The sequence below is a fragment of the Dasypus novemcinctus genome, chromosome 27, assembly GCF_030445035.2.
Source record: "Dasypus novemcinctus isolate mDasNov1 chromosome 27, mDasNov1.1.hap2, whole genome shotgun sequence".
In the NCBI taxonomy this organism is placed as follows: Eukaryota; Metazoa; Chordata; class Mammalia; order Cingulata; family Dasypodidae; genus Dasypus; species Dasypus novemcinctus.
Genome location: NC_080699.1, coordinates 6811935 through 6839088, shown reverse-complemented (window position 1 = coordinate 6839088; position 27154 = coordinate 6811935). Strand labels below are relative to the sequence as shown.

Genomic DNA, 27154 nt, shown 5'->3' with positions numbered 1-27154 from the left:
CTTGAGGAATTGTTCTCAACATAGATGTAGATATGTTGAGTGAAATAAGCCAGACACAAAAGGATGATGGTCTCACGGATATGAACTAAATATGATGAGTAAACTTACGGAATGAAACTATAGAGCACAGTTTACTAGGAGATAGAATATGGGTTGAAAAGGGCGAGCTGATACTGAATGCATCACGTGGAATGTTTAATAAGGTTGACTGTAATTTTGTGGAAATAGGTAAGGTTGCTAGTAAGATATTATAATGAGTAAAACTAACACTGCTTATGTGTAAATGTGATGGTGGCTGAAAGGGGGTAGTTTAGGGACATAAATGCCAATTGAAAGGAAGCTGGGGGATAATCCAGGAGCTGTGTAACAGTGATTTGGTGGTGGATGAGGATTGTGGTTCATAGCATTAATATAAGAACGTTCCTCTAGCACAAGCTGTTAAGAACACAGTTGAAAAGGGCAGAACTATTGTAACATACAGACTATAGTTAACAGTAATAGTCTAATATTTTAGCAGCAAAGACAAAGAAGGGTATTTATCAGTGCTAAAGGTCAATAATGGAGGTATTAGGGGGTATTGGAGTCTTCCTTTTGGAGTCATGAAAACGTTCTAAAATGGACCGAGCTGATGACCGCATAACCCTGTGATGGATGTGAGAGCCACTGAGGGCACACACGGGATGGATGGTACAAGGCCCGAGACTGTGTACCACAGTGGACCCGATGGTGGGTGATGGACTGTGGTTAAGAGACTATGAGAACAGTCTCTCAAGAACGTAACATTTGCTACTACTACATGGTGTTAATAGTAGGATGGCTTGGGGGAAAAGACCCTCAACGTCAACTAGAGAGGACAGATGGCAGTGCTCCCAGGCCAGGGTTCTTCCATCACTCCTAACAGGTAAGCCACAGCTCCGTAAGCTGGTGGTGGTGGGATGGAGTATGGACTCCCGTGTGGAACGCACCTGGCATGGAGCTCGTGGGCTCATGGAGAGAACGCAGCCACCTCCTCGGCTGCCAGCTCACAGGCAGGCGGTAGAACTACCTGGCCCCCGGCTCCCACCACCCGCTTGCCGTCCATCCCTGGGGTGGCCCCTGGGCAGCCCCTCTGCAGAGGCGCAGGTAGGCACGGGCTGCCTGAGTCTGTGGGCTTCGTCTTTTTCACCTCGTGTCTTAGACCGACACTGGAGGGATCGCACTGTCCCCAGGTAAAGGCCACCATGCCTTCTGCAGAGCTGACCGTTGACTCTGTTGGCACTGTGGCTGAGCTGCACAAAGCCAGTGTGTACAGAGCCATGCTTTGGCCACGAGGCACGAGGCAGCCCCTGGGGTCCCTGGGGTTAGGGAGTAGGTGAGTCAGATGGAGGGGTTGAAATGTTTGAGGATTTGGTCATTATTTTTCTTCCTAGAAATAAATGGGCATGAAAAGACTCAAAAGCGTTTACTACACAACCTAGGAAATTGACCGACCTCCCAAAGTCTACCATGGTCCCCCTGGTAAGAGATATTTGACAAGAGTGATGCAGCAGGCCATCTCAGAGCGCAGCTGCAGGTGCCCTCCAGGGCTCTGGAGCACAGGATACGGCCCAGGCCAGGTCCGCCCACTCGGGCCGGCTGACGGGCCCCAGCAGGCCGTGCCCAGGCCAGACGTGGGCTGCCTGAGCCTTGAGCTATGCCCGCCGCCTTCACCACCACCGCTTTTGCTCAGCACAGCCTTCCATAGGCTCTCAATTACTCATCCAGCACAGTGGCTGTCATGTCAGGTTGACCTCTGGAAAGAGGCGTTTCCTTCTTTGGGGCCTGCTCACCTCTTCTCTGGTTGAGACAGCGTGGCCTCCCCAGGCCTCCTCCTGGAGTGCCCCCCCCCCCTTTCCAGTCTTCCTGAGTGTAAATCTGACCCCACCACAGTCATACCCCAATGTCTGTTCACACACGAAACTTTCCAGACAGTCATTCAGAACCCTCCATTTCCACCTTAAGTTTCTGGGGCATGGCTACCTTAGAACCTTGTTGATATTTTCAACAAGACTGACAAAGTTAAGAAGGTTCCTTTTCTTGTGTGAAACTTTCTCTGCTTCTTGACACCCCCCCCCCAAACACACACTCCTTACCTGTCTTAACTCTGGGGTTTTAAAGCACAACTTTCACATTCTGTGGCTGACTGCCTCTATCACACACCCCTCATTTGTATTGTGTTTTTTAATTCATGTCTCTCCCTTAGTTATTAACTCCTTGAGAAAAACAGACCACGTCAAACTCTTTTAAATCACAAACTACAACAGCAGCTGTGCTCAAGAATGCCCTTCCTCGTCACCCATGCTGTTTCGGCCCCTAGTCCCTTGGTCAGTTCCTTCCTCAGAACAATCTGGGAAGCAATCTGCCCCTTTGCATCTTCACCTTACCTGGCAGCAGCTACCGGGTTTTCTCCGCATCCAATAGCAACCGACTAGTAAGCACTGAATTCATCTCTTCTATTGCTTCTGCTACAGCCCAGGCTTTACAATGATTGCTCCTTGACTAATGAATTCATTTTTTAAATGAGAGGCTCACGATAGCCAAACTCTGTTCTAGTGTTGTGGATTCAGTGAGCAACAGATCGGTGTGTCTTGAGGACAGCAATGGCAATTAAGTGGGGGACAAGTGAAAAGTATTTATTGAGGAACAAATTCCAAAAAGGTTATCAGGAGTGCCCCAGTTCATGTCACTATTTTATGCTTAGTTTTTGCTATTGGTTTAATTTTCTTTTTACTAACTCTAGACTTTATTTGGATTTCACCAACTCTTCCATTATCTTCTTTCTGTTGCAGAACCAATCCAGGGTACCATTCTGCAGTTGTCATGTCTACTTGGTCTTCCCTGGTCTGTGAAAATCTTAGTAGCTCCTTAATTTTTCATGACCCTAACAGTCTTGAGTAGTGCTGGCCTATTGTCTTAACCTATAGAAAGCCTCCCCAATCTGGGTTTGTCTGATTTTTATTAGTAGACTGGGGTTATGGGTTTCTAGAAAGAATGTCAGAGCTGAAATGCTCTTCTCATCACATCAGTTGGTACACAATGCCCACATGGTGCTGCAGACAACGTTAGCCTTTAGCACTTAGTTAAGGTAACGCCTGCCAGGTTTCTCCCTGTAAGTTACAATCGCTTTCCATACTCTATTCCTTGGAAGAGGATCAGTAAGCCTTGCCCAACCTCAAGGTGCAGTTGGTGAAGCTCCACTTCCTGCAGAGGGGAGTAACTACAACTCCAATAACCTGGAATTATTCTCTAAGTGAGATGTCTCTTCTTTCATTATATATATATTTATAAGTGAATTTTTTTTCAATAATGTGTATTAGTGCCAATTCATGGATATTTATTTTGCACTTGGAGTTACAATTTAATACTGTTATTTTGTTACAGTGTTCTACCTTTGGTTTTATGATTTTTAAATACCAATTACAAGGGTCCCAAACAGTCAATCCCTTCCAGCATTCTAAAGCAACAGGTCACCCATCACGACCTCTGACACCTGGCCTCAGTTCTTGTTCTTTCCTGCTCCAGCAAGCCGGGTGGAAATGATTCACACGACTCTTTTTTTCTCAACAGGTCTTGTGTCTTGAATTTATCAAGTCTCCCCTGGCACTGAACAGAACACTTCCCCATTTGAACAGACCAGGCTGTGTGCCAACAGCCCTGTTATTAACTGGTAAGGCTTAGCATTCTGCAGGGCGACTTGCTGCATTCTAGTAATCCATTTAGCAACACAACGTTAACACATGGTTTTCTTCCTTCGATGGAAAAGCAAACTTCTATCTAGAAGTCAAATAGTGACTAGGGAGTTCACAACACTGAAAAAAGTCAAGTGGGCATCTGGATGCTATGGCTTCTTCTATAGCATACTTTAAATTCTACATCTGTAGATTCTATTTTCAGGTAAGCCTGCAGGCCTATTAGATTTGATATTTTGTTTTTTGCCCGATTACCTCTGTCCGGTGTAGACACCTATAGAAACAGGTATCAACATTAATGTTTTCCTAATCTGTCTTAACGCCAGTTTGTCAGGAAAATGTCATCCAGTTCACCCACACCCAGAATTGCCGTTCACAGGATTGGGAAACCTCGATTTTTCTTGTCATGAATCCTAGGCGGCTGCTTCCAGTACAGTCGGTCTTCAAGTACAAAGACGATATTAAAGTGTGCTTACATAGTTTATTTTTAAAGTAATTTCAAATACAGTGTAAACATACATTAAAGGTATTGTAGTAACTTAGGTCAGGAATAACATGAGATTATTTACATATGTGTGTATATATATATACACAAAAAGTGCACATAAATACAGAAACACTACAAAATAAACAAAAAATTCATCATAATTTACTGACAATAATTTTCACCATTTATTTTCATGTTAATAGCTGCAAAGAAACTCCTAGTACTGAAATATAACATCCAAATAGCCAACTTTCATATAAACTATAGTACCTCAAATTTTAAGTCTATAAATAGGATTCTGAATTTAAAACCCATTCGTCTTCCCTGCCAAACTCCCATTTGTAAGGGTTTCCTCTCAGAGTTCAAGGCGACTCCTGAAATCCCAGCCTTCCGCAGGCGCGGCATTCTCTGTGGAAAGTAGTTGACCGAGGATAGAGGCAGAGAGATCTCCAACACGCTGACACACACAGAACTCGGAGAGCGTGGGGGGACCAGAGCAAGAGGGGGCTGCTGTCAGCCCCTAAGGGTGAAGGTCATGGAGAACACAGCCGAGAGGTGGCAGGTGGGATGAGAGAGAGGGAAGGGGTCATCTCACCAGGGTGGTCCTGGTGCTTCCAGCCTCCACCCGCCAACTCTAAGTTCCCCAAGTAGCCCCATGTGACATCTTGGGTGATGGAGAACCCTTGGGTTTGTAAGAACCGAGGGCTAAGACACACAGGTTCGTTTTCTGCCAGTGCCTTTGTGTGACTGCTGTCAGGACTACTTGGGGTTCTCAAACAGTGGGTGAAGCTGCCCTAAAAAAAATGAAAACTTTTTATCAAATGATAATATTGGTCTAGATTACCATCAAGTAGAAGACACACATTGGAAGCAGGGAGAAAAGGTGACAAAGACTGGATACAGCAAATGTGTTCAGGGATTGGGACTAGCTGATCAGTACTGAATATTAGTCTATCGATCAAGAGGATACAGGTGAGGCAGAGATCAAGAGGGACAGTCTCCCTTTAAAGGTGTTCTGATTTTTGGAAAGTTACAGGAAAAACAACAACAAAAAACAGATAGGAGGCAAAATTAACTAGCAATTTCCACCCTGAATGGCAAAAGTTAAATCAAGAGGAAAATAGCTCTGGACAACAGTCAAGCTTCCGTTTTATTGTTTATCAGGACTCTAGGGTCCTACCCAGTGAGTTCAGGACAAGGTAACAGCTACAGATTACAAATACAGAGTAAAATCAAAGAACACACGCTGTTCCTAATTTGATCTCCCTTTAGCTTTAGTCAGTAAAGCTTAAAGCAGGTAGGGGATCTAACTGCTACTTAAGGAATCCTGCACAGGTAATGGGGGTGTGGTCTGCAAAATGAGGTTGACTGAGCAAAGGCTCTGAGGGTCTCTTCTAAACCAGCATCCTGCACGTGACAGATGTCTCACGCCAGACCTGACGAATGAGGCAGGAAACAGGGCGGCTAGCAGGAGGCCAGCTTTCCAGGATTCCAGAGCCACATTTGCTCTTCCTTGCTATGACTTTTTAGAAGGCATGCCACAATCTTTAAAGTTAATTGTAGAATAAGAATAAAATAAAAATCACGATCTACTTTTATTCTTCCAATTTGGGGACCTGGGAAGTTGGGGATTCCAAGTACATATATTTTTTTCCACCCCCACCCCCAAATTAATGTGCGAAGAGGCCATTTTTGAGAAACCTGATTGTAATCATTCACATCACGAAGCGCAGAGAATCAATTCAACTAGCAAAATAAACAAGGAGAAATGGCACTTCCACACACTTACAGGGATGCACAAATTATTTTACTTTTCGGGCATTTACATGTAACAACAGAAAAATTCTTCAGTTGAATGACTAGTTTCTCTAAAGTTGCTCAAGTCATGGCACAGCAAGCATCGTCTATTAAATACATAAAAGTTTTCCCCTCAGGGGTCTTTTCAGGTAACACAAGAGACACCTGACGGCTCATCACCCGCCTCTTCAGGTCGACTGGGCTGTAGGCAGCGGCTGCCCGTGCTCCGAGGGCTGGCGGGTGCGGAGGGGGCGACATGAACCCATCCACTTCCATTCCTGAAACACTTTTGGAACGTGAGCGCCTGCTGACGCGCGGCGCTCGCCCCCGTGTGCTCAGCGTGCACTGGGGCTTGGGGTGTCCGCTGTTTTCTCCGTGCTCCCCACTGCCTGCAGGAGCTCCCTCCTGGGGCGGAGCCCTCCCCAGCACAGGGCCGACGTGCTGCCCACGGTCAACGCGAAGAGGCGGCGGTCTACAGGGATAGAACCTCCCGCCAAGGCACAGCCTGAACGAGCATGCTCACGGTATATGCCAGGAAAGGGACCGAGCAGATGCTGCCACCACGTCCGCGTCACCAGTGGAGGAGAGGCGGGCTTCCCAGCCAAGGAAGGGCTCAACTCTTCACCAAGCATCCGGGAAACGAGCTCACGGAGAACTCAGAGGCAGGTCCACCCGGTGCATGTCAAAACAAAGCAAAGCCCATGACTTGTCTCTGCAGCGGCAAGCCAATGAGGATTCTGACTCTCTTTGGAGTCAAGGTGGTCTTTGAAAGAGAGTCAGTTTGCTTGGAGAGGTTCTATTGAGTAGGACATCAGGTGACGGCATGGGTGCTCTGGCTGGGGCCGCCCCCCGGCTACGGGGCTGGCATAAGGACACTCCCGCTTCTGTTCCAGCAGAAGACAATTAGGGTGTCCCCAGGGCTCTTATTAGGACCAAAGGCCACCAAAGGCCACCAAAGACGTACAGACGAAGGCCCAGCTTCACTTGATTACACAGGACAGAGATCAACATCAGGTGATTTTTTTTAAAGAGAGAAGCATTTAACAGATTTTTTTCAGTACATTAATTTTTAACACATTAGAATATTTTTCATTCCTTTATTTCAATGCGTTGATATTTACTCCTGGTTGTGACTCCCTTACAATTTATTCTTTTGACTTTTAATTCTAATCCATTATTCCATTTTTAATTTTACAAGTATGAAAGTTCTTAGATATGGTTGTGTGTGTGCATATAAACTATCAGCTCTAGAAACACCAATTTTAAGGAGAAAGAGATTGAGATTACAGATCTATCATGTGAAAGAGTTTCACACAGCCAGTGCCTGAGTGTCTCCATACAACCGGGAGCTTTGAAGCAACAAGTTCGGTACAGTGACCCAAGGGCTGTGACCCTCCGGGGGCAGGCAACCAGTTTTTTGGAATCTTGAGAAGAAAGGCTCTTTGCCACAGGCAAATATTTACAAATTTGCAAGACCAGACATTGGTGGCATATATAAAAGGATACATAGTAAATACTTATTTCTATGCTCTATAAATTCAGTGACATTGCTACTAAAAGCTGTAAACTGAATGGCATGAAAGAAAATCACAAAGAAATTTTATTCCTGTTAAACATGAACAATTCTAAACTTTGTGGTTCAAGATAATTTAAGAACCTTGTGCCTTTGTGTTCTAGTCTGCTTCAACTCAGTGTAGGCTTCAGAAGGCACAGCTCCCCCGTTCAGTCTTCAAACAACATCTTTATCAGTGGTAGAACATCTCAAAAAGCCATAAACGGATTATCAATAAAATACAACACTTTACTGTGTGACATGTAGAATTTAAGCTGTGTTTTTATAATGTTCTTTCATACTGTTTTACTATAATTGTAATTATACTTTTGTGTTGTTCCTCTACAGCATATCTACATATGACTTTATCAGTATTTGTATGTTACTAGAACAAAATTTGGTAAAAATCTCAAAGTTGTGATGATAGTTTTATATATCCTCCAAACCAGGGGGCAGCAAACCAGGACCTTCAAACCAAATCGGACCCACCGCCTGTTTTTTTTTATGGCTCACAGGCTTAAAACAGTGTTTACATTTTTAAAATAGATTTATAAATTTCAAAAAATATATGTGACACACGAATATTAAGTGAAACTCTCATTTCAGTGCCCATAAATAAAGTTCTGCTGGAACATGGCTGTGCTCAGTGGTTTATGTATTGTCCCTGACTTCTTTTGAGCATTAAAATGGCAGAATTGACTGGTTGTGACAAAGACGACAAGGCCAGCAAGGCTGAAAATATTTACCATCAGGCTTTTATAGAAATAGTTTGCTAAGCACTGCTCTAAATGCATGGAAGGTTTCTGGAAGGCTGGGTGAACTGTTTACAGAGTATCAGTGTTTGACCTAATGTGGCTTCATTTACAGGGCTCATGTACATTATTGGTTCTGAATATTATCATCTACTTGGAAAACAAAAATGACGTTGCATTAATCAAGAATTAATCTTGAAATGTTTAGGACCAGAATAATGATCATAGATAATAGTATATTTTTAAGAAAAAAATAAATGAACAATTTAAATTACATTTTTAAGCAATGATTTCAAGGTTCCTCAGAGAATGCCAGGCAGTAAAAACAGATCTCAAAATCCTTAGAGCAGATCTCTGGTTTCCAAATTTCTTGGATATAGTACTTAACATAGTATTAAAAATCTGCAACTATTATGCAACAGGCACTGTAGAGAGTTACTTACTATTATTTTTTAAAAGGTATTTTTAAATAAGAAACCACAGCCACAAAAAGAATGGCCAAGAATTTAAACTTTTTTTTCATTTTTCCAATAATAGGGAGCTACATAGTCTGCTGGTGTAGAACTTGATAGAAATGGACTATTTTCATTTAGTGGGCTGATCCCCGTATCTGTGTCAGATAAAATCATAGCACTTATTATTTGTTACCATGGATACCATGAAGATACTGCCATCCACTAAATAGCATTAGAGGAAGACAACATAATTTTCTGGGACTAGTCCTGTTTTGCCTTCATAAGTTGCTTTTAACCATCCTGGTTCCACTGATGGGTACACTGGAAAAAAACAAAACAACCAAGTAAATGTGACTTAATTAATATTCACGTCAAACAATTATATAAATAGACAGGTAAAAACCCACATCAGATTGAAAGCATCCACTCAGCTGTCAAAACCAGGCCTCGGCCTGTAAGCTGGCCGCGTCCTCTGCGTTCACGTGATTAATCAAGCCGTGATTAATCAAGAGAATTAATCAATTCTCTAAGGAGAATGCAGAACTTGATGGGTTCATTTCTGCAGGTAATTCGGGCTGAGCCTGGACTGGACTCTCAGGCTCCGGGCTCCTGGCTCAGAGCCTTCGCCACCGCCCTGGCCCTCCCTCCTCCCCAGGAGTGCCGGCGGGTGTGGACGCACTGGGCAGGTGCGGGCGGCACTGCAGGTGCGGGCAGGTGTAAAGGCGGGGCGCACTCACCGTTGGAGAACAGCGCCCCCTGGGGGAAGGAGAGCTCATGGCTGTGCTCCGCCTTGCAGGAGTACATGGCCTTGGCCTGCCTGAAAGGGCAAAGACAAGGCTCAGCTGAGGGCGCCACGCAAAGCTGCTCTCGGAGACGGCTGCTACTTTTCAGTAGGAATGAGAGAATCGAAGACACGCTGAGTCACAGTAATTCTATAATAGATGTGGAGATGGTGGCTACGGGAGCTGCTGAGGGCAGGGGGAAGGAAGAAGAGGTGTGATGTGGGGACATTTGTGGGACTTGGAGTTGTCCTAAATGATATTGCAGGGACAGATGCTGGACATTATATGTCCTGCCAGAACCCACTGAATGGACTGGGGGAGAGTGTGAACCACAATGTAAACTATAATCCATGTGGTGCAGCAGTGCTCCAAAATGTATTCACCAAATGCAGCGAATGTGCCACACTGATGAAAGAGGCTGTTGATGTCAGAGGAGTGGGGGTGGGTGGGGAGTGGGACATATGGGAGCCTCTTATATTTTTTAATGTAACATTTTGTGTGATCTATGTATCTTTAAAAAAATTTAAAAAGCCACGCCGAGAGCGCGCGTGGACGTGGCCAGGCTGCCAGCACCCGCATCAAGAAATCGATCGTTAGCAGCAGGTACGGCCCCCCTTGTGCCCCCGAAGGGCAGCCCCGGGCTGGTTTGGAAGCCTATACTATTTCATTGTTATTAGCTGCTAAATAAACGGTTTTACAGCTTTATAGGAACAAACCAAGGCCCGCAGGTGCCCTGAAAATGTTTTTTTGCCCTTGTCATTTCAGACCATCAGATACAGGCTTTGAAAAGGAGAGTGCTGCCAGGGTGGGTAAGTCCATCGAGCGGGCCCGTGTAAGAACCACCCTAGGGTCAGGCACGACGATACGGCCACCCAGGGCAGCCTCACCACCCGGGACCCACCGGCGCTGCCCAACGGAGCACCGCCGGCCCCTGCGAAGAAAAGCCACCATCGGCGTTCCACCGCTGCCTGGAGGAAGCCAGCCGGAGGGGCCAGGGCTTAGAGCCTCTCCTGGCTTGGGGACCTCCAGGCCTGCACTCAGCGCTGTCACCTGCCGCGTCCATCACACCGGAGGAGTCCCCGCCAGGGCACCCCTCGCCGTCCCTACACAGGTGGGGCGGCGCGGCGCCCGGCCCTGCCGAGTGGACCACACGGCTTCCACGTCCTCCACGGGCGACCGAGGCCAGTTTTGAACAGGTCCTTTAGGGCAAGTCTCCCTCCTGCTCCTGACCCTCTCCTGACCGCAAACGTGCAGGGGCAGGTGCCGTGCGCCTCCAGCTCCTCCGCGCACCTCCCTCTGTGCAGCCGAGGCTCCGGCCGATTGGGTCCTCTGTCGTCCTTAAACGGCACCCTGCCCACCGCCAGGCCACTCTGCCTCAGCGGCTTTCCTCGTCGGTGCGCCTGGCTCCCTGCTTCCGGCCGGCCCTGGTGACACGGCCTAAGTGACCGGGTCCTCTCCTCTAAGCCCGCCTGCTGGGAATGCGTGCTGCTCTGCAGCTGCCACCCACTTTCCTCGTCCCCCGCAGCCAGAAGGGAATCCCTGGCCGCCCGGCTGCACCCTGGGAAGCCGCGAGGGGAGCCGGAGTCGGCAGGTTCGGGAACGACCGGGATTCCCAACGGGCTCTACGGGAGACCTGGGGAGGCGGCGGCCTCAGCGAAGGACATGGCTCTCTGCTGAAGAAGGGTGCGTGTGCTCACGGGGGCACGTGCGTGTGCCAGGAGTGGGCAGGGGGAAGCTGCGGCCACGCCCGGAAGCCGAGGCTTCCGGCCCCGTGAGGAGCAGAGTAAGTTTTCCTGTGACTCTTCTGGCCAAGCACAACCATCCGATATGTTCACAGTATAACGGAGGGTTGCAGAGCCATTTCTCTAAAAACACGGAAAGATTATCTTAAAAACAAATCCTCCAACACCAACAACGGCCTTCCCATAAACATTGTCTCGCTGCTTTCTGAGTCATTCAGATGAATAATTAAGAGATCCACACGAAAACAATTTCCAAGTTATAAAAATGCTCAGGTGGCGAGATTCTTTGCTATGACGTGGTTTTTGAAATGACCCTTGAAAGTACAGCCAACTTCTTTTTGTTAATATTTCAGACAAGACATATTCATAGGATTGATGCAGCAAGGCACAGGAGCTATTCAGAATAATTATGTCACCAAATAAATAGATATTGTTCCATGTGTCAAAAATACAGAGCACAAAATAACATCTGCCATGACTTTTCAGTTATTTGTGCTTGTGGCCAGACAGGTGTAATTTTCTTCTGGTGAGAACTAACTAGAGTGGCGAACTCCACAGAGGGCTCAGATGAGTTAAAGCAGATCCCTGTGACCGACGTTTTCCCTACAGGTGCTAATGCGTCCCCTTCTACCGCACTGGTCTCCTGAAGAGGATGTGAAAATCGCTGTGCTGCCCACGGTGTCTCTCTTGAGAAGATTCCACTATTGCTTTGAGGAGTTTTAAACTTCTGCTTCTCGGGGAGATTTGGCCCAATGGATAGGGTGTCCGCCTACCACATAGGAGGTCCAGGGCTCAAACCCTGGGCCTCCTTGACCCATGTGGAGCTGGCCCACACACAGTGCTGATGCGCACAAGGAGTGACATGCCTGCATAGGGGAGCCCCATGTGCCCTGTAAGGAGAGCCGCCCAGCGTGAAAGAAAGCACAGCCTGCCCAGGACTGGCACCGCACACACAGAGAGCTGACACAGCAAGATGATGCAACAAAAAGAGACTCAGATTCCCAGTGCCACTGACAAGAATACAAGCGGACACAGAGAGCAGAAAACTGGGGGGGGGGGGGGGGGGGAATGAATGAACGAATAAAATTCTGCTTCTCTTGTTGCACGAGGAGAAGGTCCTGACACCCTGAGCCTGGAAAGCCTTTCCTTCGCTTAACGGCAGTGAGACAAGCTGCACACAGCCCCATTCCTAATTCCAAATGCCGTCTGACACGGATGAGCAGACTCACAAAGGTTTGACAGGGTCAGTGTGCAAAATTCCCCCATGCTTGCCTCCATCGCAAGGGAAATCAAAACTCACCAACCAAAACGGATACGGTATTTTCTGGTGGGCCACTTGACAATGATCAAAACACCCACGCAGATGCACAAACACATTTTGTGTCCTGCTGAGAAGTTCACTTGTGAAAGGACTAGAAGTGCAAATGGAGTAGTCCCAAATACACCGAGGCAGTATTAAATATAAAAGCTTAAGAAAAAATGCAGACCACCTAAGTGCTCGTCAGTGGAGGACTTGGTGAATAAAGTGGGCACCCCCAGGCAAGGTGGCAGCAGGCAGCTACTGCACACAGATCTGCAGGAGGTCACGCGGCATGACAGCATTAGGCCCTAAAGAAGCGCTGACCCACAAAACTGTTCTCGGCGAGGCCCCACAGGGCCCGTGACCATTTGCCAATACACACTGCCTTTGCTTCTTGGCCCATGGTTGGAAATTTCTTAAAATGAGTCACATGGCTTTTTTTGGTCAACAATATTGGCTGTTTCTGACGTGAGCATCCAAACCAAGGCTGAAGCATTCTGTGCAAGCTGCTATGTCGAAGGCACACACACTCAACTCCACTGAAGATGAACTGACGAAGCACGTGGCTCTATCATTTTAGGTACAAGTGTGTATCTCCCCCATTCAGTCAACAATTTTATCGAGCATCTACTCTGCCGGAGCATCTACTGTGGCAGAGACCTCCACACTTGGTTTTCGTGGCACTTACCACTGCGCCGGAGCTCTCAGCGTGGGTCGGGGGGCCTGGCGGGAGGCAGGGGTGACCCTGAGACCTGCTCGAGGGATCTGCAAGTCAAACTATTTTCCTAATAGCACTAAGATTTCGATTTGCCTTTTTTGCTTCCATTTTCTCACACGTGCACAGCTGAGCTTTAGAGGCTACATAATGTGCGATGGTGTAACTGCGCTGGGGGCTAACAGAATGTGTATCAGAATCCATTTGTTTTCTACGAAGCCAGATTTTAAAGAGATCTGCAAAAATGTAAAATGATGCCACTCTTAGTTTTGTAAAATACTGCTATTTTCATGAAAATTATGGCATTTGTGTGACTATGTAATGGGTTTATTATTCTTATTTTAAATGAATAAAAATTTTAAAAATTTCTGTTTAATTCCTAATACTGTATATATACACACATCACACAAAATAAAAGCTCTTGATAGTTTTTAAGTCTATAAACGGGTTCTGAGACCAAAAAGCTTGAGAGCCACTGTCAGGGATGAATTAGAAGGCGATGCCTCAAAATGTCAGTAGTGGTTACCACATCTTCCACGACGGAACCGGAGGTGGCTGTAACTCAGCGTTCAGTTCATTAGTTGCTCCGCTTTCCACAGGAGAGAAAGTTACTATTTGAAAGAGCAAGGCCCCTGTCCACTGCCCGTGCGTCCCTCTGCTCTGAGCCCATGATGGCCTTACACTCCAAGCCAACCAGACCCGGGAGCACCCTGGAGGTGCGTGTCCATGTTTTCCATTCAATTCGGGACGTTCCCGGCAACGAGGTCTTCGCGTGTTCTCTCCGCCCCTCTCTCTTCTCCGTGCGAGACCCCCGCCCGGCGTGCGCCGTGTGCTTGATGGCGCCCCGCCGGTGCCCAGGACGTCCACTTGTCTCCACTCTCTCCTCCTTCCGCCGCTCCTCACACTGAACCCAATCCCCGATTGATTCAGTTTCAATCGCCTCCTCTTCACGTTCTCGGAGTCTTTCCTCTGCCAGTCCCAGTCTGCCGTCAAGCGCCTCCAGGGAACTCTAAACTTCTGTTAGAACGGTCTTTGGCTCTGTTTGGTTCCTCTTCATAATTTCCACCTCTCTAGCACTATTCTCTTCGTTCATCTACCATTTTCCTGGTCTCCTCTGGTTCTCTGTCTGTGTTTTCCTTTAGCTCTTTGACCACACTTAGGACCCGTTTTCCTCTGGAATGTCCCAGGGCTGGTCCTCCTCAGGGACAGTTTCTAACGCTTCCATCCTCTCCTTTGCCTGGGCCACCACTTCCTAGGCATTTTTTTTTAAAGATTTATTTTTTATTTATTTCTCTCCACTCCCCCCACCCTGCAGTTGTCTGCTCTCTGTGTCCATTTGCTGTGTGTTCTTCTGTGACCACTTCTATCCTTATCAGCAGCACTGGGAATCTGTGTCTCTCTTTGTTGCGTCATCTTGTGTAAGCTCTCTGTATGTGCGGCGCCATTCCTGGGCAGGCTGCACTTTCTTTCGCGCTGGGCAACTCTCCTTACGGATGCACTCCTTGCGCGTGGTGCTCCCCTACACGGGGGACACCCCTGTGTGGCACGGCACTCCTTGCATGCATCAGCACTGCACATAGGCCAGCTGCACAGGGTCAAGGAGGCCCGGGGTTTGAACCGTGGACCTCCCATGTGGTAGACGGACGCCCTAACCACTGGGCCAAGTCCACTTCCCTAGACATTTTGATAGTTCAGTGTGTCATCCTGGAATTTAGACTCTGAGGTGTCTGCTCCGTAAACGTGCATCCAGCTGGTGTCAGGACGGTGCTTCCCTCGAATCCCAGGAACTAATGATGGAGGAGGCTGGGGGAAAGAGAGAAGGAAGAAAAGGGGTGGGGGGAGAAGGGAGGGAAGGTCAGGGGAGGGAGAAGGAGCGGTCGTAGGGGAGCTTCAGGGCAAGTGGAGGGCCTGCTCCTTTCCACATGCGCCTTTCCCTGGGCCTGTGCACATGGCCTTGGCACTCCCTTGACATGGCACGCACGCCCCCGTCCTGGGGAAGCCACTTCCTCTCGCTCCTGGCACTCCACCCTGTGCCCCTGTCCCAGGCAGCATGCCCTGACCGCTCCCCCACGACGCTCCGCAGGTGAGTGTGGGGAGCGCCGAGTTGCCCACTACACGCAAGGCCCATTCGGGCCACCACCAGGCCGGGCTAGTGCACTCTCAGCGGGTGCACGAGGCTCGCTCTGCTGCCTCCAGAGCTGCAGCCAGGACGAGCCAGCGGGGGGCCGGGAGGGGCGCCCCGAGGGCCCCCTGCTTTCCAGCTGCCTGTTTCTTGACTGGGCGCTCGCGCTGGCCCTGCAGCCCCTGAACTGCTTTCTGGAGCTTTCAGCGAGCTGCCTCTGCCAGTTCTAGCTGCTTCTTCAGAGCTGCTGTGGGGCAGAGCCCCGAAGCCCACACGCCACCGTCTTGGCCCCAAGAGCTTTTCAAGCTCTTGCGACCACCCTGACGAACCTTCTCCATCTCACAAACTCCATCCTCGGTGGCTGGCGGTTCTTCCCTTCAAAATCCCCTGGCGAAAGCCACTTGAACTGCCTGTTAACGATCCTCTCTGGTGAGGCCACCTGTTTGATCAAGGCCCTCAGTGGCCACCAGAGACCTTGCTTCTCTGGCCTCCCCTAAAATGCTGCTGTCCCTGTTACCAACACAGGTCCATCATGCTTCAAGGCCAAGGTCAGCGGTGGCCCAGAGTTCCTTAGAAGGAGAGAGAAGCTGTGTAGGAGACAGTGAGGTTCCGTCGGGGAGCACCCTGGGCACCCGAGGGTTCAATGGCACAGAAGGGTATCGACAGGCTTAAGACTCAGGCCAGTCGACCAGCCAGGGCTTGACCACCTCGGCAAGTAGTTTCAACAACAACAACACTATCAACACAATAACCATAGCAACACAGCAGGAGCAGCTACCACTCTTCTTATATAGACCACCTACTGAGCACCTACCATGTATTTTTAAGTACATCATTGTGTATGTTCCCAAAAATCTGACAATAGTAAGAGTTATGACCTTCATTTTATAGGAAAAGAAAATGGGTTTTCAAAACATATCACTCCAGGGAAGCGGATGTGGCTCAAACAACTGGGTTCCTGCCTACCACATGGGAGGTTGCTGGTTCAGATCCCAATGCCTCCTAAAGAAGACAGCGAGCTGGCCCGAATGGCAGGCCCAGCAAGCGGACACAGCAAGAGACACAAGAAGAAAAAACATAGAGACATAAAACAAAGCAGGGAGTTGAGGTTCCTGGTGCCTCCCCTAAAGAAGACAGTGAGCTGATGCAACAAGGTGATGCAACAAGATGTGGGGAAGAAAAACATAATGAGGGACACAACAAAAGCAGGGAGCGGAGGTGGCTCAAGTGATTAGGCGTCTCCCTCCCACATCAGAGGTCCCGGGTTTGGCTCCTGGTACCTCCTAAAGAAACAAGGAAGACGAACAGACACAATAAGTGAAAGACAACAAGGGGGTGGGGAGAAAGAAAGAAAGAAAATAAATCTTTACGAAAAAAACCACAAAATTAAAAAAACATATCACTCCAAAGCTACACAATCAGGAAATGATATATCGGGAAATGTGGGTCTGCCTGGCCCTGAGGCCCATGTTCCGGAGTGTCCTGCCTCTGAGGGCCAACTCATGACTGTGCTGTGGACAGTGCACAGAGAGGTCAGTCCTCAAAGAGCCAGCCAAGGAGCTCTCAGGTGCTGCGGAAGCGTTAGAAGCAAATTTAAGTTCAGCACGTAAAAGCGTATTCAAAATGCAAGGGTTCATTGATGAAAATGACAGGTTTCTGGCTTATTTCATTAAAAATTTTCATGCAGTTCTATGGGATCACTTCTGCCAACAAGGCTGGAGATTTTTTAAGACTCTGGACAGAGCGTCCTAAAAACCAAGCTCCCTCTAGTGGAGCAATTCGACCAACTATCAGGACAGACATTCTTTTCCAGAATCAGCAAGGTCAAGCTCCGAGGCACGTTCCTTCTGACCTGCCGGGGACCCCACTTTCACCATAATTTCAAAAAATGGAACAAGGTGCTGAGCATAGAGGTAAGGCACAAGCAAGCATTCTGGGGTCGCTGTATAATCGTGAAGCACTGACCGCAGCTCAATAACCAAGTGTCTGCTCTATGGAGTTAGAAAACTAACAAAGGACAAATCAAAAATAGCCTGAAGATCATCATTACACCAGTAACTAGCACATGCCCACGAGCGTGCAGGTAGATACAAATGTTCGTTGAATAAACCCACATTTATTTATAAGGTTTATAAAATTAGGTTGAATAGATCTTGAAAGAACTATACAGCAATCTCTCACTTCTCTGTGGTTCCTTTACTTTACAGACTCAATTACAGACATGGGAAGCTCAAGAATGCTCTGTACATCCAAAAGAGAAGTTCAAGTTTGTTTTTCAAGTTCTCTCAGATTTATGCTCTTTCAACAAGAATGCCTCCTAGTGCCACCAAAGGAAAAAGAAAAAAAAAGGCAGCAGACCTCTACCCTTTAGTTCAATTTTTAAAGGCATATTAAAAGGGAAAACCAAAGCCTACTGCAGATTCGCATTATCACTTTGGAAGGAGAAGAGGGAAGCAGAAACTTCAGAGGCAAGCAAGAGAAGACCATCACAATGTAACAACTCAAGTCCTTTGAGTTGGTGTCAGAGGTGAAATCAGGAAACTGAATGAAGTCGTCCAAAATCAGTGGTCCTTAGGAACAACCATATTTACACCTGATGGTCACGAAGATTCTTCAAAACAAAGTGATGTTAAAAGTCAAGAATATTCTTGACAAAGTCCATAAAATGACTGTCCTGAAATGAGTGTTGCACAAAAGATTATGACTTCAGAGATACTTGCAACAGTGTTGAGGGCCTGACATGCTCAACTGCCCTAACAGCAACAATCCCCCAAGTGCAATGGCAAAGACCAAAAAAGAATGAAGGTCCAACGATGAGCCCTTGATACTAATGACTATGCTTGTGAGCCTGTGCACCTGAAATAAGAACAAGGCCTAGAGCTGCAGTGTGCTTAAGAGTTACCTCCTGAGAGCCTCCATGTTGCTCAAACGTGGCCAGTCTCGAAGCCAAACTCAGCCTGTAAATGCGTTGCCTTCCCCCCAGTGTGGAACATGACTCCCGGGGATGAGCCTCCCTGGCGCCGAGGGATTACTACCAAGTACCAGCTGATGATGCAACTAGAAAATGACCTTGAATAAAAGGGTCAACTCGGACCAGCAGAATATCTCAATCAACATACAACACCAGGAGTTTAAAATGCTTTTTGACCTGAATAAAAGGGAAAAATGGAAAGGACAAATGAGTTTATATGGCTATGAGCCTCCAAAAAGAGCCAGGAGGTTATCAGAGGGGTTGCCCTTATGCACACCTCAGCAGAGTCCCAGAGACAGATAAAGTAGATACAACCCCAGGTATTGGTTCTTCTGAGGGCTACAGAGACCCACAGGTTCTATGGTCATGGCAGATGGAGTTCAGTGCCATGCCAGTTGGCCCTACTTTGGAGTTTGTGTTTATGTGTGATGGAGCTGGACTCAGATGTGATCTTTGTCCACAAGCCTCTCCTGTTACTCTTACCGGGTCTGTAGTTGGTGCTGGGGTTTAGTGTATACCCAGGGGACCTGAATCTCTGGACTGACCATGTGATAAGCCAGGCCCTGAACCTCAAGAGACTTGTAACTCCTACACTCTGGTTTATTGGACATACCCCACTCAGCTAACATGGAGGTGAAGAAGGTCAACCACCACACCAGGGAGCCAAGAGTGCCTACAACTGAAAGCAGGAGGATTGCATCCAGCATCCATGTGAAATCTAAGCCCCCTCTTGATATAGATGTGGAGTGGACACAACCATTCCAAGGCCCACAGGATGGAGGAATAGAGTATGGATTAGAGTGGACTTACTGATATTCTATTCTGGAACTATTATGATTAGTAATCGAAGAAAATGTGGCATTGGTGTGGAGAAAGTGGCCATGGTGGCTGCTGGGGGTAGGGAGTGGGAGGAAGAGATGAGATGTGAAGTGGGGGCATTTTCAGGACTTGGAGCTGTCCTGGGTGGTGCTGCAGGGACAGTTACCGGATACTGTATGTCCTTCCATGGCCCACTGGGTGGACTGTGGGAGAGTGTGAGCTATGATGTGGACCACTGACCATGAGGTGCAGCAGTGCTCAGAGATGTATTCACCAAATGCAATGAATGTCTCGTGAAGATGGAGGAGATTGTTGTTATGGGGGGAGGAGTGGGGTGAGGGGGGTGGGGGGTATATGGGGACTTCATTTTTTGAATGTAATATTAAAAAAATAAAGACAAAAAAAATAATAATAAATGAAAAGAAAAAAAAAAGATTATGACTTCTGTCTTCTAGAAAACCTGCTTGGAGCTCTTCCTCTGAAGATTTTAGTCAACAAGACATCAGGTAATAACGTGAGAGGCTAAACACTGTTTACAGAGGGGACCCTCTCCCCATAAAAGCACGTGAGGGCTGGTGCACACATAACTGACCCCTGGGTAAGAGACGGGCAGAGCAGCCAAAGAGAACTTGCCATGTCAATGCTAGTCTACAATGTCATCATTCTTACTTTTAAAAATGTGTTTAAGGGTTTTGAGAACTTACCGCCCAGAAGAAACTGGCTTAACTGAACCAACATTTTCAAACAGTTGGGCTTTGGCGGCCACTCTGAAAAATAATTAAAAAATACAAGATTCATGAAATCAGTCAGAAAGTCATGGAGCTCAAAGTGAAATTCAGTGTTATCAGCTGAACAAAACAAAAAATGATTAGAAACCATCACAAGATTTTTAAATTTGTGGAAATATACGTATAACACAAAATTTCCCGCTTCTACCACTTTCATGTGGACAATTCAGAGACATTAATTACAATCTCAATATTGTGCTGCCATCATCCCATCCATTACCACAAAATGCTTTATCACCCCAAACAGAAGCTCTAAACCCTTTAAGAAATAACACCCCATTCCCACCCCACGCCCCTAGTAAGCCTGTGATCTACTTCCTTTTTTGTTTGTTGTTTAAGATTTACTTATTTATCCCACGCCCCTCCTCGTTTGCGCCCAGGGTCTGTTCTCTCTGTTCATTGTGTGCTCTGTGTCTGCTCGTCTTCCTTTTAGGAAGCACCGGGAACTGAACCTGGGACTTCCCATGCGTGAGGGAGTCACCCAATTGCTTGAGCCACATCCGTTCCCTGCTGGTTGTATCTTTCATGTGTCTCCTCAATGCATCAATCTTATTGTGTCATCTCGACACATCTACTCTGTGTAATCTATTTTCTATCTCTATAAAATCTGCTTATTCTAGGCAATTCATACACGTGAAATCATACAATGATTATCCTTTAGTGCCTGGCTCATTTCCCTCAACAAGATGTTTTCAAGGTTCATCCATGTTGCAGCACGCATGTATGTCATTCCTCTTTCAGGCTGAGGTATATTCCATTTATTCCATAAAACATCCTGTGTATTCATTTGTCTACTGACGGACAATAGGGTTGCTGTTCGTGACCAAAATTTGCTCAGAATTTTACTCATTTTAAATTCTTACATGAACGTTTTTAGCTCTAGTCTCCAGCTCACAGGGTCTAAGACTGGGAGGGGTCTTCAGCCACACCCCCCGGGGATCTTACTGTCCTCATCCTTTCCATCTCAGAAACCGGGAGGAGCAGTAAAAGGCACATTTCCTCCTCATTCTGCTCCTGGCAGTGTGTCACTGAGAACTGTGAAGCCACAAGGGAAGGCTCAAAGAACCACGCGCAACAGGGCAGAAGAAGAGCGGCCGCTTACGCTGAGAGCTGTGAGAGAACCAAACCTAAACTTATTTAAGCGTTTCTTATATATGTGCACGGTTCTTCTAAAGTCAAAATGTAACTCTGGAAATAGTCATGGCTTCAAGCTAGTTTCAAATCCCAGTAGGGGGTAGGGCGTGCTCTATTTGAAGAGTACCCTGGGTAATTAGAAAAGCTTCCAGGTTTACCAGAAAAGAACATCAAAATGCCTTGAAGGATGTTCTAATCTAGAGTGAAAAAAAATGTGTCTTATTCCTTTGATCGCCAAACTTTTCTGCCAGATAAGCAATTCATTTGATAATTTCAAAGACCGTTTTCTATCTAATATAGAGCATAAGCTCCCTCATTTTAACTTCTACTTTAACTATCAGTAAAATCACAAAGTAGAAGCTCTTCTCTTTTCCCTGATGGAGTTTATAACTTAGCATCTCTCCTGACATACTGGCTTAAAATTTTATTTTTCTTAATGGCTAGAACAACACACATTGGAAAGTAGCTAGACTTAGAGATGTAGTTGTCTATACTCCATGGTAACTAGAAATCGGACCTGGAGAGAGAACGTATGTTGACTGCATCCTGAAACCAAAAGGCTCTTGTCAAAGAACAGGATGTGCAAAAGAATTTAAGGCATTGTTCCTATGGAAACAGGCTTACTACAGGTCTTACCGGACTTGCAATGAATAATGAAATGCCAGGGACACCACCATATTAAAATTGAGCATCGGTTAATAAAGAGCACAGAACTTAAGGTCAAGAACCCTAGCAGGATTCCCAGCTTTGCCACTCACTAGCTGAGCAAATCTAAACATCTGCACTTCAGCCCTTACTGTGTTTCTAAGAATCCGCGTTCATCAACTGTAATAAGGGGTTTACAGGATTTAGTGTTGATCCAGTGTGGATATTAACAGTGACGACACATGTAAAGGTGCACGGTCCCTGCGCACACAGCATTTAGGAGCTGCTCAGTAAATGTCTCTCTCACACACAAGCGCGTGCGCGACACCCAGAGGGAGAGAAACTTTTCCTCTTTGCATGTGGCTTGTTGAACCAGGTCCCCTTTTTTCCTCTTTGCCGCATTTCTGTTCACTTCTACACGCCCTCTCCTATAAGCCCTCACTTCTGTGTCATCTCTGGATGAGAAGTGCTCCCTCTTGCCTTCCATATCCTCCTCCTCTGCGAGCTTCTTAAATCAGTCAGGTGGGCGAGCTGTGCGATGCAGAGGAGAGAGCACGGACCCTCCCGGCTTTGAGCAGCTGCACTTAGCGCCCCTTCGGGCGGCTGCACCCTGCCTTGCTCCCCACAAGACCCCACTCAGGCGTCCTGGTTCCCTGCCGTTGGGTGAGGGGACCCAAAGACTCTGGACCTGGGCATGTGCTTCGTGGCAGTCCCTTCGGCTGCTGCTTTTATTGTCATGTCCTTAAATTAAGCCATACCTCCACTTAGCAAAATGCTCTCAGTGCCCCATGCGATTTCCGGAGCCCGCTAAGCCTACCCTCATTTCCCCACCCACCTTAGGAGGGAGGACCTCAAGGGGTTGCCTGCATCTACTCTACCCACGAAGCGCTCGTCCCAAGGTTCTTCTGACCCCCCCTAACTCGGTCTCCCCAGCAGCACAAGCGGACGGATGCGCCCCACTTACATGGAGCCGGGCCGCTGGTAGCCGTTGCTGGAGGCGGCGTCGAGCTTGAACCTCCTGCACATTTTGGGAGGCAGGTCGGGGTTGGGGGGCGTGTGGGGCAGCTCCTTGGAGCCTATGGAAGCCAAGCTCTGGGTGGATCCGCTGTAGCTCCTGTTTCCTAAAAAGGAAGCCCGAGAAAAACAGGCGAGCACTCCGTGACAAAATCAAGGCAGTGACGCATCCGTGCGGTAACAAAAGGAAGCATTTTTCTCTCGGCTCAAACGGGCAGGGACGGGGCGTCCCGGGAGCGCAGCAGCCTCGCTCAGGTGGAGCAGGCGACGTGATTGCTAAGACACGGCCTCGCGGGGACGGAGCCACGCAGGGGAAAGCACCAGGCGCAGGAGCTCCAGGACCCGGGCCCAGCGCGGGTGGACAGGCACCTCCAGGTCCCCCCACCCCGCTGGACCGATCCCGCAGTGACCCCGCGGCCCCGCAGCGCCCGGCTTACCTTCCGCCGCGGGGATGGACCTGAGGGACGAGGCGGACGGCCGCTTCAGGCCCGCGAGCCCGTAGGGGCCCCTCTTGACCAGGTCGATGGGGGGGGACACGTCTCCCGGGCCGGCCGCCGAGGCCGCGCTCTGGCCGTCCGACTCGGCGTCGGTTCTGGCCGCGTCTTCCCTGGAGCTCGACTCGGGACTCGGCGTCCAGAGCCCCAGGCTCTTCTGCCCGTTGGGAGGGGACGGGGCCGCGATCCAGGGGAGCCCCCCGGCCTTGTCCCGGGTGGGGCCGGACGCACACTTTGAAGTGCTGTTCTGCTCCGAGGAGTGGGAGGACAGCGACTCTACGCTGCCCACTGGCGTGCTGTCGGGGCTGCTGCTGTAGGAGTCGCCTGCGGGAGAGCGGCGCACGGCTGCTGCGGGCGCCTCCACGGCCCACCTGCCTGCCTGCCTGCGGGGCACCTCCACGGCCCACCTGCCTGCCTGCCAGCCTGCGGGGCGGCGCCTCCACGGCCCACCTGCCTGCCTGCCAGCCTGCGGGCAGCACCTCCACGGCCCACCTGCCTGCCTGCCTACCTGTGGGACGGCACCTCCACGGCCCACCTGCCTGCCTGCCTGCGGGGCGGCGCCTCCACGGCCCACCTGCCTGCCTGCCTGCGGGGCGGCGCCTCCACGGCCCACCTGCCTGCCTGCCAGCCTGCGGGGCGGCGCCTCCACGGCCCACCTGCCTGCCTGCCAGCCTGCGGGGCGGCGCCTCCACGGCCCACCTGCCTACCTGTGGGCAGCACCTCCACGGCCCACCTGCCTGCCTGCCTACCTGCGGGACGGCACCTCCACGGCCCACTTGCCTACCTGCCTACCTGTGGGCAGCACCTCCACGGCCCACCTGCCTGCCTGCCTACCTGCGGGACGGCACCTCCACGGCCCACTTGCCTACCTGCCTACCTGCCAGGCTGCACCTCCACGGCCCACCTGCCTGCCTGCCTACCTGTGGGCAGCACCTCCACGGCCCACCTGCCTGCCTGCCTACCTGCGGGACGGCACCTCCACGGCCCACTTGCCTACCTGCCTACCTGCCAGGCGGCACCTCCACGGCCCACCTGCCTGCCTGCCTACCTGCCAGGCGGCGCCTCCACGGCCCACCTGCCTGCCTGCCAGCCTGCGGGGCGGCGCCTCCACGGCCCACCACGGCCCACCTGCCTACCTGTGGGCAGCACCTCCACGGCCCACCTGCCTGCCTGCCTACCTGCGGGACGGCACCTCCACGGCCCACTTGCCTACCTGCCTACCTGCCAGGCGGCACCTCCACGGCCCACCTGCCTGCCTGCCTACCTGCCAGGCGGCGCCTCCACGGCCCACCTGCCTGCCTGCCTACCTGCCAGGCGGCGCCTCCACGGCCCACCTGCCTGCCTGCCTACCTGCGGGCAGCACCTCCACGGCCCACTTGCCTACCTGCCTACCTGCGGGGTGGCACCCCCATGGCCCACCTGCCTGCCTGCCAGCCTGCGGGGCGGCGCCTCCACAGCCCACCTGCCTGCCTGCCTACCTGCGGGACAGCACCTCCACAGCCCACCTGCCTGCCTGCCTACCTGCGGGACGGCACCTCCACAGCCCACCTGCCTGCCTGCCTACCTGCGGGACGGCACCTCCACGGCCCACTTGCCTACCTGCCTACCTGCCAGGTGGCACCTCCACGGCCCACCTGCCTGCCTGCCTACCTGCCAGGTGGCACCTCCACGGCCCACCTGCCTGCCTGCCTACCTGCGGGGTGGCACCCCCATGGCCCACCTGCCTGCCTGCCAGCCTGCGGGGCGGCGCCTCCACAGCCCACCTGCCTGCCTGCCTACCTGCGGGCAGCACCTCCACAGCCCACCTGCCTGCCTGCCTACCTGCGGGACAGCACCTCCACGGCCCACCTGCCTGCCTGCCTGCGGGGCGCCTCCACGGCCCACCTGCCTGCCTGCCAGCCTGCGGGGCGGCGCCTCCACGGCCCACCTGCCTACCTGCCGGGCGGCACCTCCATGGCCCACCTTCTCACTCCTGCCCTCTTGGTGGCCTCCTCCCCCCGCAGCGACTGCCTTTGTGGGGAGGGGAACGTTAATCATGCGTTTGGGCTAGGAGGCACTTTTCAATTCCACCGCAGGAAGATTTTGATATGCACCCTGCCCCAGGAAAGCATCTCTACTTCTTGAAGCAAAAAAGGTGATTTAAATTCAGACTAAAATCTGTTTCTCAAACAGGCCTTGGAAGTGAGCGAAACCAGAGTCCCTGGTGGTATTTCAAGGCATCAATGCCTGGAGGGAATAAGAAAGACCCATTTCTGCCTCGCTGCCTCCTCTGCTACGGGGGAGCCTGAGGCACGGGGCAGCTGTCCTCCCTCCATTCAGAGGCACCGCTAACCTCAGCCGCAAATTACAAGCCACTCGTGATTTTCAAAGAGAACATTTTTTTCCCTCCTTTTTCTGCTAAGAATATAGCCACATTAGGACACTGGCTACTTAACTGTCTTCTAGTGTTCCTCAAAGAAAGGTGTAAGAAAAATGGGAGATACAATACTAAGGTTTGTGGTAAAAGGCATCTAAATTAAAAACGGGGGAAGCACCTGTGGCTCAATCAGTTGGGCTCCCGCCTACCATACGGGATGCCCTGGGTTCACGTCCCGGGGCCTCCTTGTGAAGACAGGCTCACCAATACCCGCAGAGAGCTGACAGCCTGCAAGCGCTGCAGAGAGGTGACTCAGCAAGATGATGCAACAACAAAAAGAGGAGACAAGCAAAAAAAAAACAACTCAGACGAGCACGCAGCAAACCGAGACAGAGAGCAGACAGCAAGCAAACCACAAAGGGAGGGGAATAAATAAAAATAAATAGACACAGAAGAACGCACAGTGAATGGACCCAGCGAACAAACAGCATGCAAAAAAAGCCGCGGGGGAGGGGGGAGGATTAAAAAAAATGGGTATACTCTCTTTCCTATTAAACACTGACTACAGGGGAAGATGGGAGTTTGGGGGCGTCTAAAATAAAAAGAGCATGCTCACAGCTCACTGCCTGCCATGGACTCCAGCTACCAGCCGGGTCACCTTGAGGTCTGGCTCAGAATACGAAGGAAGTGATAATGTGTGGGAGAGTCTTTCTCTCTTAGACACTTTGATTGAAGCCCAAGAGAACACTTTAAGAACATAATGTGCAAAGAGGAAAGAAAACGACTGCTTCGGCCGACCTTCTCCCGCTTTCTCCCTACCACTTTGACAAGAGGACAAAACCTGCTCGGAGCAGCACCTGATGTACCGACTCACAGCTGCAGGGAAAAGGGCACTGACGGAACTATCTTTTCCCTCCGTTGCGGTAATGAAGTTGCTTGTACGAGGCACCTCGAGGGGACAGACACACGACCGGGGGCTCGCGGGGGGGGCGGCGAGCGGGGCTTGGGCCGCTGACCGCAGCGAGGGGCAGGCTGGCACACTCACTGTCGGGCTCCGCCAGGCACGGCGTGTACCTCCCCCGGGGCTTCCGGGAGCCCGTGGACAGGCAGATGGCCCGCGTCCTCCGGCACCCGGACCGGGGCTGCGGCTGCGGCAGAGGGACGTTGGGGTCCGGGGCCGTGTGAAAGATCTGAAGAAGAGAAGGAACACAAAAGGGGGGAGGCACCCGTTTTCATCGGGACACAGGCACCGAGAGAGATGCAGACCCCTCGGCGCTGCTGGCAAGCGACCCTTGATAGAGAAAAAGCAACACCCGAGAGCAAGTACAAGCCTTCCCAGGGACGGGATCTTTCACGGGGTTTCTTCGGTATTCACAACCCGCCCCACGATTTCAGAAGGTTTTCCACTCATTTCAAGAAAATCTTTCAAAAACAAACAAATCCCCTTCTCCCTCTCCATGCCCTGAGGAGCGCGGCTTAAAGGGCAGGGGCTCCCCTGTGCCACCGCCGCCGCGGGGTCTGC

General features: G+C 50.0%; 1 protein-coding gene across 1 annotated transcript in view; it reads right to left on the bottom strand.

The window, feature by feature from the left end:
- Window positions 1-4168: 4168 nt before the first annotated feature.
- ARHGAP42 (Rho GTPase activating protein 42) overlaps window positions 4169-27154 on the bottom strand; it is a 264054-nt gene continuing 241068 nt past the window's right edge. Inside the window, exons 19-24 of the mRNA XM_058289224.2 lie at window positions 26678-26822; window positions 23220-23600; window positions 22733-22889; window positions 19906-19968; window positions 9488-9567; window positions 4169-9071 (exon numbers count right to left, since the gene is read on the bottom strand). Coding sequence (XP_058145207.1) covers window positions 8983-9071; window positions 9488-9567; window positions 19906-19968; window positions 22733-22889; window positions 23220-23600; window positions 26678-26822 — 915 coding nt within the window. The 3' untranslated portion in view covers window positions 4169-8982. The remainder of the gene's footprint in view (window positions 9072-9487; window positions 9568-19905; window positions 19969-22732; window positions 22890-23219; window positions 23601-26677; window positions 26823-27154) is intronic.